Source organism: Babylonia areolata, chromosome 18, assembly GCF_041734735.1.
Source record: "Babylonia areolata isolate BAREFJ2019XMU chromosome 18, ASM4173473v1, whole genome shotgun sequence".
Classification (NCBI taxonomy): domain Eukaryota; kingdom Metazoa; phylum Mollusca; class Gastropoda; order Neogastropoda; family Buccinidae; genus Babylonia; species Babylonia areolata.
Genome location: NC_134893.1, coordinates 52,714,425 through 52,733,881, shown reverse-complemented (window position 1 = coordinate 52,733,881; position 19,457 = coordinate 52,714,425). Strand labels below are relative to the sequence as shown.

The following is a 19,457-nucleotide window of genomic DNA, read 5'->3' as shown; positions in this document are numbered from 1 at the left end:
TGCCTCCTCTGCTGTTCTGATGGTCATAGTCGGACACCACTGACTATCATATATATAAGGTGTAGCTATTTATTCACATATTGTGATCATGAGGAACTGTTATAGAAGCAGTAGTACAGCTGTTCACTTATTCATTGTCTTTGCCTTGAGGTGTAGCTATTTATTCACATATTGTGATCATGAGGAACTGTTGTAGAAGCAGTAGTACAGCTGTTCACTTATTCATTGTCTTTGCCGTAAGGTTCCCTTTAAATTGTGATGGTACTGTGCCTGGTACACAGGTGCAGACAGTAGTTAAGCAGTGCCAGTGGAAACTCCTGAGTAATTTATTTTTGTTTGTGATGATCCTTCAGGTGGCTGGACCAAAGACGATGATGTACCACTGCCAGTTCGCATGAAACAGCATGCTGCCATCTTAGAAGACAAGGTTCTGGACCCTGCCACCACAGTCATCGCCATCTTCCCCTCTCCCATGATGTATGCAGGTCCTACAGAGGTAATCTCCACAGCTCTACTCATTTTTCTTCTTCGTTTTCTGAATTCATGCACTGCATTTTACACTTTCACTCATATGTATGAGTGGGCTTTTTTGTGCATGATCGTTGTATTTTTTCCCCACCATGTAGGCAGCTGTACTATGTTTTCATGGGTGTACATGTTGGATATGTTTTTGCTTCCATAACCTACCAAAATCAGATATGGATTATAGAAATTAGAATCTATAACATGTTCTTCAGCATTTGATATTGTTGGGATACATCAGACTTGAAGCTTCGTCGCCCTGACGAAACCCACGTTTTTTTCCAGGTCAGTCTGGTTACCCCAAAGCTGTGCCTGTAGCTCTGCTCCCTCGGGCCAGGTCTGGTGTCGTAGATCCTCATAAGTGGGGCAGTGTTGGAGAATATGTTCTGGGGTTTGTGTACCTGTGCCACAGGGACATTCATCTGTGTGAGATATTTTCATCTGGCTTAGATGACTCAAAAACCTGCAGTGGCCTGTACAAAGTCTGAAGAGGATTGTTTGCTGGTGTCGCTGGAGTTGGTGGATCGCATCTGTCCCTTTGTCAGCGGTCAGCTTTTTCTTCCTTTGGTACTGGCTGTGGATGATGGTTTTTGCCTCTCTGTACGTCACTGGGTGGCTGAACTGCTCCATTTTGCTTCCTACTTTTGACAGAGACATCAGCTTTTTCATTCCCAGTGATCCCACAGGGGGATGGAATCCACTGCAGTGTGATGGTAGACACTTGTGAGAGGTCATTTAGGGTCTTTTGTACAGGCACTTGCTGTCAGTCAGTTTTTTTTTGTTTTTTTTTGTTTTGTTTTGCAGCACTTCTAGCACAGATTTGCAATCAGTTCTTTAACATGTGCTTTTGATCTTCTTATACCTGAAGGGTGTTCAGGCACTTGCAGGTCTGTACATCTGTTGACCTGGGAGATTGGAAAAGTCTCCACCCTTAATCCACCAGTTATTGTGACATTGTGACTAGGATCTGAACTCAGGGACCCACAAATTGAAGGTCCAGCGCTTTGACCACTCGGCTATTTCACCCATCAGAATTTATTACTTTACTGTCTGTTGAAAAGAACTGCAGTTTACAATGGAAATTTGTCTTTTGCAGCTTATGTGTACTGAACAAGAGAACCATCAGTAATTACAATGATTACAATGGAATGTGTGTGGGTGGGTGCGTGTGGATTTATTTTATTTATTTATTAAGACTTCTTGCTATAGCGCATATTCTTGAAGCTCTATGCGCTTTGGATGAGTGCACACTTGTGCTTTTGCATGTTTGTGTGCTTTTAGATTTGTGTCTTTTGTTGTCCTTGTCAGGAAATATGAAAGAAAGTCCTGTTGAGAATAGCTGACAAAGAAATGATTCAGTTTCAGCAGGATTTGTGACTGGTGTGACACAGGGGGTTTATCATCCTGTGTGTGTTGGTGCAGGTTCAGTGGCACGCCAAAGCCAGGATGGCGACAGGGGCCAATTTCTACATCGTGGGCCGGGACCCAGCTGGCATGCCTCACCCAGACGGTACCAGAGATCTGTACGACCACTCACATGGTGCTAAGGTCAGTCTGGTCCGCACTTCACTAGCAAAACTCTGTGACTGAGGGTGGGGTTGTTCAGTTTGGTCTGTACTTCACCAACAACTCTGTGACTGAGGGTGGGGTTGTTCAGTTTGGTCTGTACTTCACCAACAACTCTGTGACTGAGGGTGGGGTTGTTCAGTTTGGTCTGTACTTCACCAACAAAACTCTGTGACTGAGGGTGGGGTTGTTCAGTTCGGTCTGTACTTCACCAACAAAACTCTGTGACTGAGGGTGGGGTTGTTCAGTTCGGTCTGTACTTCACCAACAAAACTCTGTGACTGAGGGTGGGGTTGTTCAGTTTGGTCTGTACTTCACCAACAAAACTCTGTGACTGAGGGTGGGGTTGTTCAGTTTGGTCTGTACTTCACCAACAAAACTGTGTGACTGAGGGTGGGGTTGTTCAGTTTGGTCTGTACTTCACTAACAAAACTGTGTGACTGAGGGTGGGGTTGTTCAGTTTGGTCTGTACTTCACTAACAAAACTGTGTGACTGAGGGTGGGGTTGTTCAGTTTGGTCTGTACTTCACTAACAAAACTCTGTGACTGAGGGTGGGGTTGTTCAGTTTGGTCTGTACTTCACCAACAAAACTCTGTGACTGAGGGTGGGGTTGTTCAGTTTGGTCTGTACTTCCCTAACAAAACTCTGTGACTGAGGGTGGGGTTGTTCAGTTTGGTCTGTACTTCACCAACAAAACTCTGTGACTGAGGGATGGGTTGTTCAGTTTGGTCTGTACTTCACCAACAAAACTCTGTGACTGAGGGTGGGGTTGTTCAGTATGGTCTGTACTTCACTAACAACTCTGTGACTGAGGGTGGGGTTGTTCAGTTTGGTCTGTACTTCACTAACAAAACTCTGTGACTGAGGGTTGGGTTGTTCAGTTTGGTCTGTACTTCACCAACAACTCTGTGACTGAGGGTGGGGTTGTTCAGTATGGTCTGTACTTCACCAACAAAACTCTGTGACTGAGGGTGGGGTTGTTCAGTATGGTCTGTACTTCACCAACAAAACTCTGTGACTGAGGGTGGGGTTGTTCAGTATGGTCTGTACTTCACCAACAAAACTCTGTGACTGAGGGATGGGTTGTTCAGTTTGGTCTGTACTTCACTAACAAAACTGTGACTGAGGGTGGGGTTGTTCAGTATGGTCTGTACTTCACCAACAACTCTGTGACTGAGGGATGGGTTGTTCAGTATGGTCTGTACTTCACCAACAAAACTCTGTGACTGAGGGTGGGGTTGTTCAGTATGGTCTGTACTTCACCAACAAAACTCTGTGACTGAGGGTTGGGTTGCTCTGTTTTTTTAGATTCAAGACTCAGAGACTCTTGGTTTAACATATTTTGCTATAGGCAAACATAAACAGGTGGGAAGTTGGGAGGAGGAATATAGGGTTATGAATTTCTTTTTATCGAAGAAGAGTGTGAGTAGGAGGCAGGTGTGGTGGGAAGGAGGGTGATGGATGTCGTGGTGTGGTGAGGAGATGAGAGAGAGAGATGTGAGAAGAGAGAGGGCAGAGTTGTGCTGTGGTCTGTGTACATTGTGAATTGGTTTGGTTTGGGTTTTTTTGAGAGTGTGAATGGAGGCAGAAGTAGGAGGCAGAGAGGGAGGAGTGGTGAGGAGGATGGTGAAGGATGTTAGGGTGTGGTGAGGAGGAGATGAGGATGGTGAAGGATGTTAGGGTGTGGTGAGGAGGAGATGAGAGAGGTAAGTAGAGAAGATTGGGCAGAGAAGTGTTTCCTGTGTGCATCGTGAATCCCTGCTTTGTTGGGCTGGTTCAGGTAAAGGGGGTACACTTAGTACAAGGCAGTCAAATGCCTGTGAATGTATGAACTGTTGGATTAAGGGGGGAAGGAGAGAAAGAAACTTTTCCATCCTTGCCATAAATAGCAACAACAAATTATTCCTTATAGTTCTTTATTGCATGTCACAGCAAGATTTAAGTTCTTTGCAATGGAAAATTCAAAAGGAAGCAAATCAAAAGCACATTAAAAAGCATGAAATGCTATATGAAGAATTAACTGGCTAGAAAACAATAATAGTAAGTATATAACGACAGGGAACACTTGAAGAGCATAAACATGTAATAAATTTTTAAAATTACTCATTGATAGAATAATGATAAGTATACAACAAGGAATATTGCAAAAGCTTAAAAATGCTCTATACAAAATTGTTCATTAAGAAAAGAAAAAAGTATATAAGTACAAGGAACCCTGGACGGATACACTAGTAATGGTGTGACTGTGGGCGTTACAGGTTCTGACCATGGCACCGGGCCTCACACAGCTGGAGATTGTCCCGTTCCGCGTGGCGGCCTACAACCTAAAGAAGAAGGCCATGGACTTTTTCAGCCCCGAGCGCAAAGACGACTTCCTCTTCATCTCCGGCACCAAGATGCGTAAGATGGCCCGCGAGGGCACCACCCCACCAGATGGTTTCATGGCCCCCAAGGCTTGGCAGATTATGGTGGAGTACTACCAGTCCCTAGCTTAACACTGCACTGGGCAGTCGTGGCATTGTTGACACAAACATACTGGTCCTCACATGCTCATCCTTCTCTACCTTAGTTAGTTTAAGATACAAACATTGCCAGTGGCTTTGAAAGGCGGAAAACAGATTGTCCATAGCAGGGAAAAATAAAAGCAAAAAAAAAAAAGTTATGACGACCAGAACCTTGTTACATGATAGGAAGTGCATCTGTCTCTAAGGTGCTGTAAAAGATCAAAGCTTGCATTTTTTTTATTTTGCTATAAATTGAAATATGGGCAGCAGTTTCCTTTACAGGCTGTTTGATTTGACAGATTTTCTGATTCGTTCAGTTTTTTTGATTGAACTGAACCTGGAGGGTTGTTTTTTTCACAGCCTGTTTGACAGAGGTGAAAAGACCACAGGAAAGATATTAGTTAGTTTTTTGATAATGTTGTCGACAGTGCTGCAAGGACAACAACAGAAACAATGAAGGGGACAAAAAACACCAACAATATTCAGTACTAACCATACGTGAGGATGGTTAAATGCATGTGTCTGTGTTCATGTGATGTTGCTTCAACAATCAGTAAGGTATTTTTTTTTTACCTTGGCCACTTCACTGAGTCAGAATGAGGGTTCGTGATTATCATGGTATTTACACATAGTTTTAGTTTTTATGTATTTTCAATGTTCTACTCTTTATTAGATTCAGTGTTCAAATTACATCACTTGATGGTGTTCAGTATGAAACCACATTGACTGATTATTCAAACAAAATGACTTTGTTGAAAATATAGAATTTTTTTTAATACTGTGTGAAAAATACACACACAAAAACAGAAACAAATCATTAAAGAGAAATGAAAGTATGCTTTCCAAGGTGCTTTTGAGTGTAAAAACAGGAAATACCACAGATTTTTTTCAAGATGAGATTTTGCTCCAAAACAGCATGATATATTGGTTTTGTATTTGGTTCATATAAAGAAAAACATAACAAAATTAGGAGTGATGTTTTAACTCTTACGGTACCCAAGAATATGTATACAGAGTGTTTTTAGTCTGCAACAAATGTTCCATGTATTTCTGCTTAATGAAACTCTTGTGATACCATTTAGATATAAATACTTTTTTTTTTTTTTCTTTTTTTTTTAAAGAAGAAGAGTAAAACGCATTGCTTTCTTTCTTTTTTGGAAGTAGCTTATACATTTGCAGTACCATACAAGGTTGTGAATATGAAATATTGAATCTAACTTGAAAGGTGGGGGGAAGAATAATGAGACTTTGAGGGCATGCCAGGTGTTCAGTAAGTGTTATTTGTGTTTGCACACTTCTTCTGCCATTGTTGCTGTGTGTACTTGTCAAATGAAGGGTATGTGAATGGACTACAAGCTTCCCTTTCTTGAGGTTTCTAGGTGTTTTTGTTTTTTTCTCTCTACTTCTTGTGCATACGTGTACACAAGCTGGGGGGAGGGGGGGGGGCACCAGCAGCAATGGCTTGGAGCTGTATGCCTTTGTCTTATGAAGAAGAACAGTACTTGTTTGTCGATTAATGACAGAACTAGACAGGTAAAAGAAAAAAATGAAAACTACTTGCAGCAGTCTTCAACCAACAATAATTGCTCATTGTCTGAAAGGACTGTGAGATTCCTGCAAGGAAAAGTGTCATGTGTTCTAAAAACATCCATCTTAACTTTCACTTATTTTTTGTTCCTGCAAACACACTTTACATACCCTAAGAAATAGGTTGTAGTATTTTACATATAGATATATATATATATATAGTTATATTTATTAGAAAAAATGTTCTTGTTTTTAATGCTTAAAGACGTGCACCAGTTTATTTGCAAAATTTTTAAATTGATGATAGTGGATGAAGATTGTATGAAAATGTTTGTTGGTGTAAAAATGTACAAAAAAAAAAAGACCTGTTGTGATACTGACTTTGTGACCACCACCATCAATAGAAAACGGGACCGCACAACTCGCAGGAAGACACTGACAGCATGACTGATCTCATTCCATGCTCTCATGACATCCTGCCTTCGCCCACCCGCATCCTACCCCTCCCCCCTCTCTCCTCACCCCTCCTCATACTTGCCTACATGTTACGATATGAACCAGCTCATGTTGATAGAATACCTCGAAAAAATGATGAGATTTGACTACAAAAACAACACAAAATTTGCTATGTGATATTTTTGTTGAATGTTATGCACTGATGTCAATGCTAGGATTGTGAAAACACGGTGCAGAGAGGAACCTGTGATTTTGTTTCACCCTCCTTTTTTTATGTGATTTGAATTGTACATCTTGATCGTGGGAACAATAAATAAAATGTAACACGTTCTTGGAATGGATTTTGAGAAACTTAGTTTTAGATACATGATGTTCAGTTTTTCTGTGGACGTTCTTTTCTTTTCTTTTTGTCCCCTGTGGTATCCCATTGTGTCTGTCTCAGTGTATCTTCCTCTCTCTCTTTCTCTCTCTCTCTCTGTCTCATGTGCTTTTCACACGAACACAAACATATGTATACACATATACAGAACGTGCAAGCAGGACTCCCAGATGAAATTGTTTGTCAGATACAATTCTGAATTTATGTTTGTTTTTAAACCAGAAAAGAACAACTTCAACATGATTTTCAAACTCTAGAGTTGGCATTATAAATTATGGCCAGTGAATAGACTTTTTAAACTTTTTTCTCTTTTTTTTTCTTTTTTTTCTTCTTGAACTTCATATGGCATTGATTGTTGTGTGAGAAACCATTTCATTAGAATACATTTCATGTTCTGTGAACATGTCATGAACAAAATATTCACCAACAAAATTGATGAAAATAAAGTCTTGTTTTTTTATTGACAGATATATTAGACAGTTGTGTTATATTTTTTCTCTTCAATGAGATTTTTTAAAACATTTTGGCATATATTGTTTTATTTTATCCTATTTGGAATGCTGTATTCTCACTGTGAAATACTGCCAGTGTTTGTTGCAGATTAAAGGCAAGTGGGAGAATATGCTTTTGTTTCTTGTTGTTTTTGCAGTGGTGCACTATCTGAGCTTTCATATGAGTGCATGTGTGGTTTTGTGTGTGAGTGGTTGCCAGATGGACAGAAGAAATGAGTGCTGTACTGAATAGCCTGAGATTCATGGCACATTAGAAATACTGTGATCAAAATACATTAAAAAAAAAACAAACCATCAGCGAAAGACAAACTTCAGACAAGCACAGAACACCAACTATTTAAAGAACTAAACTTAGAAATTAAGATGATTATGATTGGGAATGCAACAGAAGCAGGCAATGAACATAACCATACTATTAATAATGACAAAAGATACAAGACACTTGAATTACTGTTCATTGTAAAGAGAAGGAGAAGAAAAAGAAATGGAAGGAAGACAAAGAACCGTCAAAGGCACATGAATTTTGCATGAAAGAATTGGCATCAAACTGCCACAGCTGGAGAGGAAGCAGTTTCCTACCAACAAAGCCATGTATATACACAACTGGCAATCCTTAAAGTTGTCAGTGCAGGGACTACCACAGCATTCAGAGCGGTGATGTTTCTGTTGGCGATTTCCAGCACTTGCCCTTTTTTTCTTCTTTTTTGTTGTTGTTGTTGTTTTCGTCTTTTTCCTTTTCTTTTTATATACGTGTGCTCACCAAAGTCTTGTGCAACAATGGTCACATTGGCCTCTGCAAAGTAATGACGCTGATCCCGACTGGTTAGGACCACAGGACGAACACTAAACACCAACAAGCACGCCTTCCTTCAAGCGTGTTCACACTGAAACAGATGATTTTCAAGGCAAACGTCCTCGTTCGTGGGCTGCAACTTCCACGTTCACTTGTATGTTACACGAGTGGGTGTATGACCGTTTTTACCCCGCCACGTAGGCAGCCGAACTATGTTTTCGGAGGTGTGTATGCTGGGTATGTTCTTGTTTCCGTAACCCACCAAACGCTGATATGGATTACAGGAACTTTAATGTGCGTTTTTGATCTGCGTGCGTATACACGCGAAGGGGGTTCAGGCACTAGCAGGTCTGCACATTATTATGTTGACCTGGGAGATCGGAAAAATCTCCACCCTTAACCCACCAGGCGCCTTTACCGAGATTCGAACCCGGGACCCTCAGATTGAAAGTCCAGCGCTTTAACCACTCGGCTCTTGCGCCCGTCGTCGAGGCAAACAAGAAGTGGAATGTATCATTCATTAACTTGTAGACACCAGAAAGATTTTCACCTCGTCCACAACGGATAATATCGATCCACATCAACTTCGTAAATGGATAAAGGTTTCCTCTTCATTCTTGGGTTGGACGGAGTGAAAAGAATACTACCAATTAAAAAAAAAATTAAAAAAAGGAAAAAAGAAGAAGAAAAAGAATACGCCGGGCCCTCACCAGCTTTCTAAAGGATCTTTGTACTGCTCTCACACGGGCGCTAGGCGAGACCTGGACAAAGTGACACAGTTGCAATGATCAGACCGAAGACAAGAAATAATAAGGAAAATCTGTGTATGAAACAGAGCAGAGCAAGCCGTGAGACTGAGCATGGACTTGGCGAAAGAAATGCCGTCTCTCTACGAGGACCATGGACTGAGAGAGAGAGAGAGAGCCGTGAGACTGACTGGCACTATCAAGGCCGTCAGATGAAAACATTCAACTGTTCCTCGGATCCACAAGATCTGTCGGTGGTGATGCTGAAGAGATCGTTGTGTTGATCCAAAAGGCTAATGGGATCGTGAGGTGAGCATGAAGGCAGAGTTCTGATTACTGATCAGTCGTCAAGGAGACCAACTCGAAGAGCATCGTCACAAACTGGTAGTTCTGCAGACAAGATGCTTTAGAAGAATCTTCAAAATCGTCTGACATACCATGACAGATGAAGACCAGTTTATGAGGATATGTGTAACACAACCATCCCGGAAAAAAAAAATACAAAAAGTGGAAGTGAACCGGGTGAACACTGCATGTGTTTACCACTAGCACGGTGGGACACCAAATGTTAAACTGATGGGAAGACTGAAAGGAACTAAGTGACAAACATAAAAGAAAGGAAAAGTAACACACACACACACACACACACACACACACACACACACACACACACACACACACACACACACTACAGAGGCCGGGAGAGAGAAAGAGAGATGAAAATCAGTGGAGGTGAAGAGATCGATAACAAGATCAGTGGGCAAACTCCACAAGTGACCTTGTGTGCAACAATGCATGAAGAGGATTAGTCCGTCCTCGGGGGAAGGCAGGGGTTAGTGGGAGGAGGGAGGTGAGTTTCACACTGTGACCGGGTTCTTCCACCCCACTGGGCCAGAACAGGCTTACTTGTCGCACAGCCCATGGGTGCTCGCTCACTGTAATCCTCTTTGTGTCCTCTGGCACACAGTGCCGCCTGCCACTCGCGACCTTAATTCATTTTTGCCTTAATTTATGCTGTCTCAGCGAGTTTTCCCCTCGTATTTCAAGCGGGTTTTTTTTTTTTTTTTCTTGTTGTTGTTGTGAAGTCTCCCAACGACGGACCAGGCGGAGGAGGAAACCTTTCCCAACGGCTGTGAAGGCGGAAGAGGATGACCAAAGGGCAGGGGGAGCTCTTATCCTTGGCTGGAAGTCCTCCTAGGAGACGGAGCTCCGAAGAAAAAACCTACACCTGCCGAGGCCGTCCTGCACGTGGCAGTATCTGCACCTGTGGGACTGTGAGCGTCGGTAGGCGAGAGAGTGGGGAAGGGACAGCACAACTCCTCCTCACTAAAAAAAAAAAAAAAAAAAAAAGTCACCTGTGCTGGTCAGGCAACCAGGCTAATCAGTGTCGGAACGACGAGGAAATAGGGAAGTGCTGCGCATCCAGAATCGGCATCTTCTCCCATATGAGGACACACACCGACAGATAAGCCTGCCTGCCTACTCATCTGTCGGGCCGACGGGAGACTCCATCGTGGTGGTTGTTGTTGTTGTTTTTCCCCAACCGTTCTGCGACAAGCCTCCCTTGGTCTTCCTCGCACTCTTTTTTCCCATCTGGTGCCCGGGGATGGGCAATTTACTGTTGGTAGCACCTCACCTCAGGCCCATAACTACAAAGTAGTCGTTGGGGGAAACCTGAGGACTACAGACGCAACCTCCCTTCTCCATCTGTCTCTGTCAGCAGCCGCCGGCAGCAGCTCACGTGTATGGAGTCCGGTCCATTGTTTGATGTTCTCATGCCAGTTCTTCCGCTGTCTTCCTCTTCTTCTCCCGCCCTTGATGGTGCCTTGCATGATTATTTTGGACAGACTGGTGTGTCGAGTGTTGTGCCCAAACCATATCAGCTTGCGTCTCTTCACAGTTGAAAGGAGAGGTTCCTGAGGTCCAGCAAGGTTCTTCATTCTGCTCCGTAGGTACTGTTGGTAGCACAGTTCACGGATAACGAGATTCCAATGGAATAAGGTGTTGTCTTTGTTCCGCCTGGTTCTCTATCGATCGTGAAAAGTGCAGGCATTCAGATCAGCATTCGAAGAGAGACACAGAGACAGACACAGAGACAGACAGACAGAAAAACAGAGCAAATCCACACCTGCAACTTGTTCCAATTTGCACGCATTTCGTGTGTGTGTGTGTGTGTGTGTGTGTGTGTGTGTGTGTGTGTGTGTGAAGAGCCAGTGGCGTATCTTGTCGACAGGGTTAGGGATAGTTCTGTTAGCAGCCCTGCTATAAACCTATAAACCTATCACTTTAATGTCCAAGTCTTACTCTGTATTTTGAGGAAGCTGATGGCTTCAATGCAAGAAAATCATATGTGATAGTCAATGGGAGAGCAGGGATTTTATTGACAACTGTGCGCGCGCGCGCGCACACACACACACACACACACACACACACACACACACACACACACACACACACAAACACACACACAATCTCAGAAATCAGATTTTCATCAGCTTTATTCAATGATGTACACATTTCAGGAGAAACTTAATCCCGGTAATAGATGCAATTTTTTTTTTAAATATGTAGCTTGAAAACCGTCAGTCCAACGACGAAATAATTATGACACTGTCTGTTGAATGTCGATACGTCGATGACGAATGCACCTTAAATGAATTCCAATCGTAAATCCAACATTTTTTGTGACACATCCCTTAAAAATGTTGCTGGGCGTCTGAATGTCAAAAACTCAAGTTATGTGCAGTTGAAAAGCTCGAAATGTTTTAACAGATAAATGATAAAACGAATAGATAAATAAATCAAGAAAAACAGTACAATATACTATATAGATAGATAAATTTAAGAAAATATAGAACAATGTACAACATACAGCTGTCCGTGTTTTTAAAAAAAAAAAGAAGTAAAGTATACAATATTGTTTTGATATGTGTTTGTTTGTTTGTTATTCAGTCTGCTATATAAAATATATATATATATATAACTTAAAGTGTGCACAAAGAAAACAATGAAGTAACAAGTTAATGAATTCACTCTTACTTTAAATCAACCAGGTGCATTCGGTTTGCATTCTAATCGGTGTGTGTATGCACACGCCTCTGTGTGTGTGTGTGTGTGTGTGTGTGTGTGTGTTGAAATTGTATCTTTGTTTCTCGTGCAGGCCTATGTTTTAAAACCCATAATCACACGGATTTAATCTGGAAATAAATAATTTCAATTAATTGCAACAAATCACAACTGCTTAAACTTTGTAATTCCAGCACTGACAGCTGTCTCGATCATTTTGAATTTGAACCTCGATTAGAATATTAACTCTGCAGACGTCTGCTGCATTTGAAAGCGCAAGTAGTGTAGTATGTGGCAAAGATTCGACAAGCAGAGATTCGAAAAGCATCAATTAAGTATAGACCATATTTCCATGAAACATGGAAATGTTCTGGAGAAATCTTTATACTGAAGAGCTGGTCCACTTCCACAACACTCTCTCTCTCTCTCTCTCACTCTTTCTTCTTCTTCTTCTTCTTCTTTCGAACAATTTGACCAAAAAAAGGGAACATACACTAAATAATGAACCACTTCGTTGTGTCTTCTATCATTTATCTTGGAAGACTATATTTGCAATGTATAAATTACTCTGCAAACAGGGAAAGGTGCGAAAGTGTAGTTATAAACTTAAGACTTCATCCTTGGAAATAAGTGAACCCTGTAGTTGGGGCTTAAGAAAACAGATGTATGAGTCGTGTCTTTGTCAAAGTTATTTCAAAGTGAATACCGCCATTGATCAAAACACAACATCATGGGAAAGATGACCCTGTAATGAAGATACAAAAAATCAGTTATAGAGACAAGTTTCGATAGGAAAAACAAATAAAACTGCGCGCAGGAAAAATATTTTTTAAAATGGGTGGCGCTGTAGTGTAGCGACGCGCTCTCCCTGGGGGAGAGCAGCCCGAATTTCACACAGAGAAATATGTTGTGATAAAATGAAATACAAATACAAACACAAAGTAATTAAATTCACGAAACATTGAACGTGATAGTTTTTACCAAACCTGTACATACAGCTACATGATCAAGTCATTCACCCAGGTAATCAACAATTCTTTACCCCATCATACATGATTGTCATGTGATGTAAATGTCGATTTTTTAAATCATGAGAATAAATGAACAGAGAAACATCAATAAATTGAAAATGAAATAAATGGTAAAAGAGACAACATGACTGAAATACAACAAAATGAAATATGAGTTTTGAGGAATAATCGTATGGGGAAATTGTTACATTTCTGCAAGTCCATTCAAAACATTTAGTACAAAGTTCAATGAGAGAGGTCAACACAACTGAATCTTACATATCACTGATTACAACACTACAACTTTTCTTTGTCAGCTCCTGTAAAGAGCGGAAAGCTCTCTACTACGTAAAACTACTACTCTAAAACAAAGCAACAACAACAACAAAAACAAAGAAAAAACGACAGGAAACCACACCAACCAACCAAACCCAAAAGAAGAGGGGGCCGGGAGGGGAGGGGGGTTGGAGGGCCGGGGGGGGGATGGGGGGCAGGGGTGGGGGGTACAGAGGGGAATCGGATCATTCACTACGTTATCACTTTGACATCCCAGTGTCTGTTATGGCTGCCACATGAAGTCCTGCACTACTTTGGACGAAGCAGGAGCTCAGTCCTGACAGAGAGAAGCATGCAAGAAAAAGAAAACTGCGCGTTACCACCAGGCCACCACCAGGTGTTGCTGGGTTTCTTTTTTCTTTTTTCTTTTTATTTATTTGTTGTTGTTGTTTTTTACACCCTGACCCGGCCTGTCAGTACGACTCTATGGTGTCGACGATCCAGTCCAGGTAGCTGGTGACCCGGGTGTAGATACCGTACTTCCCCCTCCTGCCGCACCCCTCCCCGTAGCTGGTGATGCCCAGCAGGAACCAGCGCGTCACGCCGGCCTCCGTCTTGGGGCAGATCAGAGGACCTCCGCTGTCCCCGCTGCACGCGTCCGTCCCTCCCCGCCTGTAGCCGGCGCACAGCTGGGTGTCGTTGATGTGGTAGTCGAAGACGTTCTGGCATCGCTTGGGAGACACGACGGGCACCTGCGCCTCGTGGAGCACGTCCGCCCCGAACAGGTGCGTGTTGCGCCGCTTCCCCCAGCCCACGATGTAGCACAGCGAGTCGCGGTCCGGGCTGAAGCCCGGGTCGGGCAGGCAGGCGTACCCCGGGTGGGTGCGCTCTTCCAAGGGGGTCTTGAGGCGCACCAGGGCGATGTCGTTGGTGATGGTGGCGTAGTCGAAGTTCGGGTGGGGGTACTCCCGCTCTGGCTTGACGTCTTGCTCGGAGCCTTCAAATTCCTTTAAAACAATATGAAATAGTTGTGTGGGTTGTTCAATGCTTTTGCTCTTGCTTTTCTCTGATAGTTCAACAACGCAAAGGTTTGTGTATACTTATAGTTCAATAACGCAAAGGCTTGTGTATACTTATAGTTCAATAACACAAAGGCTTGTGTATACTTATAGTTCAACAACGCAAAGGCTTGAGTATACTTGTAGTTCAACAACACAAAGGCTTGTGTATACTTATAGTTCAACAACGCAAAGGTTTGTGTATACTTATAGTTCAATAACGCAAAGGCTTGTGTATATTTATAGTTCAACAACACAAAGGCTTGTGTATACTTATAGTTCAATAACGCAAAGACTTGAGTATACTTATAGTTCATTAACACAAAGGCTTGTGTATACTTATAGTTCATTAACACAAAGGCTTGTGTATACTTATAGTTCAACAACGCTAAGGCTTGTGTATACTTATAGTTCATTAACACAAAGGCTTATGTATGCTTATAGTTCAACAACGCAAAGGCTTGAGTATACTTATAGTTCAATAACGCAAAGGCTTGTGTATACTTATAGTTCAACAACGCAAAGGCTTGTGTATACTTATAGTTCATTAACGCAAAGGCTTGAGTATACTTATAGTTCATTAACACAAAGGTTTGTGTATACTTACACGCACAGATGTGATCATTATACGCTGGTCTCATCAACACAGTGAGTGGGCCTCTTTTTTTTTTTTTCTTTTTTTTTAGGGGGTGGGGGATGGGCACATTTCTGTGACTGAGACACGACAGGATTTGTCTTAACGGTTCAAAGGTGTGTGTGAGCGAGAGAGAGAGAGAGACAGACAGACAGACAGACAGAGAGTGAGTGAGTGAGAGAGTGAGAGACAGAGACAGACACAGACAGACTGGGAGAGACAGAAAGAGACACAGACAGAGAGTGAAGCAAAACTTTCATGTACTCTATTTTAACTCAGGGGCCTGTCAACTGACCTTAACGAGATTTATCCAGTAATTTCAATGCATAACCTGTCAACATGACCTTGAATAAAAGCATAGGCGTTCACATACGTAATTTACACCGCTTACACTCATGAAATAGCGGGTTTGGTGTGGGTTCATAAATACATATTTTTTGAACTAGATAACAGGTGACACCTTTGAAACCTTGGAGCCATTAACCCCTACACTGCTGCTAACGAATATGCTCATCAGTTAATGCCTGTTATCTCAGCGTGGTAAAGTTAAGATTACAGGTCAGGAAGTTCGGTAACCATTCTATATTTGGACTTATGTCCTTTTCGGGCCTGCAACACTTTTGTTCAGTAAAACCAGTTACACCAGGAGGAGGAAGGTGGCAGAATGGTTAAGACGCTCAGCTGTCAATATTGAGAGTCCGTGAGGGTGTGGGTTCGAATCTCGCTCTCGCTCTTTCTCCCAAGTTTGGAAAATCAAACTGAGCGTGTAGTCATTCGGATGAGACGTTAAACTGAAGTCCCTTGAGCAGCACGCCTTTGGTGCACTGAAAAAGAACCCATGGCAACGAGAGTGTTGTCCTCTGGCAAAACTTCCGTAGAAGAAATCCACTCTCTGACAGGTACACAAACATATGTGTGATTCGTCCGTCGGGATCGACGAGGACCATCTAGTCATCCTGGGGGTGGGTGGGTTGGGCTCTGTGGGTGCGCAGATGACTGCTCAGGCCAATCTGCGCCCGGAAGGTTCTGACGCAGTGTGGGCAGGGGATGGTGGCGGCTGTCGGGGACTTGCTGGCACTGTTTTTCCTGGCCTGTCTGCATTGCTCTACTGCAACGATTCTGTTGGCCTCACAGGATCTGGCGCCTTTGTGGACAGCTGAACGCCACTTTGGTCTGCCCATTGCATTCAGCTCCCATGTGTCGTGGCTGATGTTGAAGGCCTTCAGAGAAGCTTTCAGAGTGTCTTTGAAGCGCTTCTTTTGGCCTCCATGGGAGCGCTTGCTATTTTGGAGTTCGCCGTACAGCAGTTTCTTGGGGAGCCGGTGGTCTGGCATGCGAACTACATGGCCTGCCCAGCACAGCTGGGCCTGCATCAAGATGGTGTTTATGCTGGGCAAGTTTGCACGAGTGAACACCTCTGTGTCAGGGATCTTCTCTTGCCACTTTATGCCGAGAAGTTTTCTGATGCATACATTCAAGGCCTCATTAAGCGCGTTGGGTAACGCTGCTGGTCAAGCATCTGCGTAGCAGATGTTATGTGGCATGTATGGATTTGTCCGAAGGCAGTGACGCCTCCTTCTTGAGAGACAGAAACTGAAAACTGAAACAGTACCACCATTCAAAAGTGCACAGGAAGTGGTTCTTGCACTTCAGATACACGCCTCACTGATTTCGTTTCACAAAGGTTTAGAAGTGAAGGAGTTTAGTATCAGTATCAGTACCTCAAGGAGGCGTCACTGCGTTCGGTCAACTCCATATACGCTACACCACATCTGCCCAGCAGATGCCTGACCAGCAGCGTAACCCAACGCGCTTAGTCAGGCCTTGAGAAAATAAATAAACAAATATATAAAAATAATAAAAATAAATAAAATTAAATATTTTTTTTAATATAATAATAATAATAATAATACATTAAATTTTTAGAAAAGATCAATAAATAAATAAAAATAATAGATAAATACATTTAAAAAAATACTAATAATAATAATAACAATATCTAAAAGGCGTAACTGTCCAGCACTGAAGACGTCCAACATCCACAACACTCAGTTCATCTTCTTCTTAGGGTACCTTTGATTTTACAATCACGTATTGTCATTTTAAACTTCGTTTCAAAAGGTCCAACAGTCACCCTTTTTATTATTATTATTATTATTATTATTAAGCACAACACTCACCTCCAGATCGTGCTCGCCAGCACGAACGATGATACGCCGACGACGGCCTCTCTTCCGGACACAGTGGGCAGCGGTGAGGAGCCACTGGGGGGCTATCATGGTGCCTGCACAGTACTGCTCTTGGTACCTCGTCATGATGGCCACCTGGGTGTACACACACACACACACACACGCACGCACGCACGCACACACACACACACACACACACGCACACACACACACACGCATATGATAATATATATATATATTTTTTTTTAATCGAGGGAGAGAAGGGCAGACAGATGGAAAGAAACACACACACACACACACACACACACACACACACACACACACACACACACACACACACACACACCTGATAATACATATATATATATATATTTTTTTTTTAATCGAGGGAGAGAAGGGAAGACAGATGGAAAGAAAGACACACACACACACACACGCACACACACACACACACATATATATATACATATACATATATATATATATATATATATATATATATATATATGTAAATGTCCATACATATATACATACATACACATTTTTTAATTGAGGGAGAGGACAGACAGATGGACAGAAAGACACAGACACACAGACACAGACAGACACACAGACACACAGACGGAAAGACAGACAGACACAGACACACAGACAGACAGACAGACAGACTGTCTCACACACACACACACACACACACACACACACACACACACACACACGCACACACACACACACACACGTAGTTAGATATAAACCAAACAGCAGCGACCCTGCCAGAAGAAGATAGGATCAGGAATGTGGTCGCTGCATGGGAGAAAAATGAGGTGGGTCGTGGCTCTTACAGTGATCTGGACCCGCTTTGGAACGACTGTGTGTGTGTGTGTGTGTGTGTGTGTGTGTGTGTGTGTGTGTGTGTGTGTGTGTGTGTGTGTGTGTGTGTGTGTGTGTGTGTGTGTGTGTCTGTGTCTGTGTCTGTGTCTGTGTGTGTCTGTGTGTGTGGGGGCGACCATTACATAGCCTCAGTCGGTCAGTGAGTGTTGAATTCAATTTTTGATTCATCGGAATTCTGCTATTATTGTAAGCAACCCCCTAAATTCCCCCCCCCCCTCCCCCTCTTGATTCAAACTGCAAAGTTACCTTCCCACAATGAAATTCAATTGCCTTTAGTTGTTATTAATGTTATCTTCGATTTTTATTCATTATCCTTGTGTTATATAATTTATGGAAACAAAAGGGTTTTAGTTTCTGAGTCAAAATTAGTAAACAGGGAGGTGTTTCGTCCATGCTTTGATGACCATCACCAGTTCAGGAAAATCAAGTCAGTGCGCTGTTCTCACAAGTGCATCTGCTTAATTAAACACTATCTGCATTGGCTAACTGGACTTCACTGTTCCCTTGTACATCATCGCTTCTTTTACAGCATGATTTGTTCCACATTTCTATTTCTGGGTTGCTCCTGGAAATGGCTCGACCTGATTCCATGAAAATTGACCGGATAACTATTGTGCTGCTTAGGCTTAGCCTACTACCAGTTTTTTTGTTTGTTTGTTTTTTATGATAAGTTACCGATTCGATGCTCTAAGTTCTTGATAACTAGGCCTATCGCGTTACCTACCACTTTTTTTTCGGGATGAGTTTTAACTGAACTAATGTCCCAGATTCTCCTGGGCTGTTCCTGGAATAGGCTCCATCTCAGTCATCTTTTGTCAACAGGGCCCGACGTATGAAAAGCCGTGTCAGAAATTCGAGACAAGATCGAGGGTACCTGCATTGCTATTGGAAAGATCGGCGTTCTCGCCTATTATTTCAACGTATTGTCCTTCTGGTGGCATAGGTGTAGTGTTAGTGTTTAGTGACTATGTTTCGGTCTTTGATGGCGTGAAGTGGTGAACAAGGATGAGTAAATGAACAACGCCTGTGTCTTTGAACAATGGTGCAATAAAATCTCTTTGTCTCTTCTCGTCAGTCTCTGTCTCTATCCATGACGTACCGCCATCTCCCTACTTACCTGAGATGGTGTCGACTTTTTTTCTTTCTTTTTTTCCCTTTTTTTTTCCTTTTTTTTTAAATACCCGAATGTAACTAACTCTTTATGGCAACTGACTAAAATAAGTTACTGATTACATCGACAGAGGGCAGAGTTGAGCAGTCTTGTCTACCTGCCAAGGCCAGCTGTGTCTCTGTGCCTCCTGCCCCCCGACCACCCGGTAGAATCCCC

The 19,457-nt window shown here is 42.5% G+C and overlaps 2 protein-coding genes across 3 annotated transcripts in view; one reads left to right on the top strand and one right to left on the bottom strand.

The window, feature by feature from the left end:
- Nucleotides 1-7,577, top strand: part of LOC143292889 (bifunctional 3'-phosphoadenosine 5'-phosphosulfate synthase-like) — a 53,266-nt gene extending 45,689 nt beyond the window's left edge. For both annotated transcript variants that reach the window (XM_076603555.1, XM_076603556.1), the window contains exons 10-12: nucleotides 354-496; nucleotides 1,945-2,070; nucleotides 4,348-7,577. In XM_076603555.1, the coding sequence (XP_076459670.1) occupies nucleotides 354-496; nucleotides 1,945-2,070; nucleotides 4,348-4,584 (506 nt within the window). In that variant the 3' untranslated portion in view covers nucleotides 4,585-7,577. The remainder of the gene's footprint in view (nucleotides 1-353; nucleotides 497-1,944; nucleotides 2,071-4,347) is intronic.
- A 4,322-nt stretch (nucleotides 7,578-11,899) lies between these two features.
- The window catches only part of LOC143292888 (uncharacterized), a 22,843-nt gene continuing 15,285 nt past the window's right edge, over nucleotides 11,900-19,457 (bottom strand). The window contains exons 4-6 of the mRNA XM_076603554.1: nucleotides 19,399-19,457; nucleotides 17,231-17,374; nucleotides 11,900-14,365 (exon numbers count right to left, since the gene is read on the bottom strand). The exon at nucleotides 19,399-19,457 is cut by the window's right edge and continues 87 nt beyond it. Of these exons, the coding sequence (XP_076459669.1) occupies nucleotides 13,832-14,365; nucleotides 17,231-17,374; nucleotides 19,399-19,457 (737 nt within the window). The 3' untranslated portion in view covers nucleotides 11,900-13,831. The remainder of the gene's footprint in view (nucleotides 14,366-17,230; nucleotides 17,375-19,398) is intronic.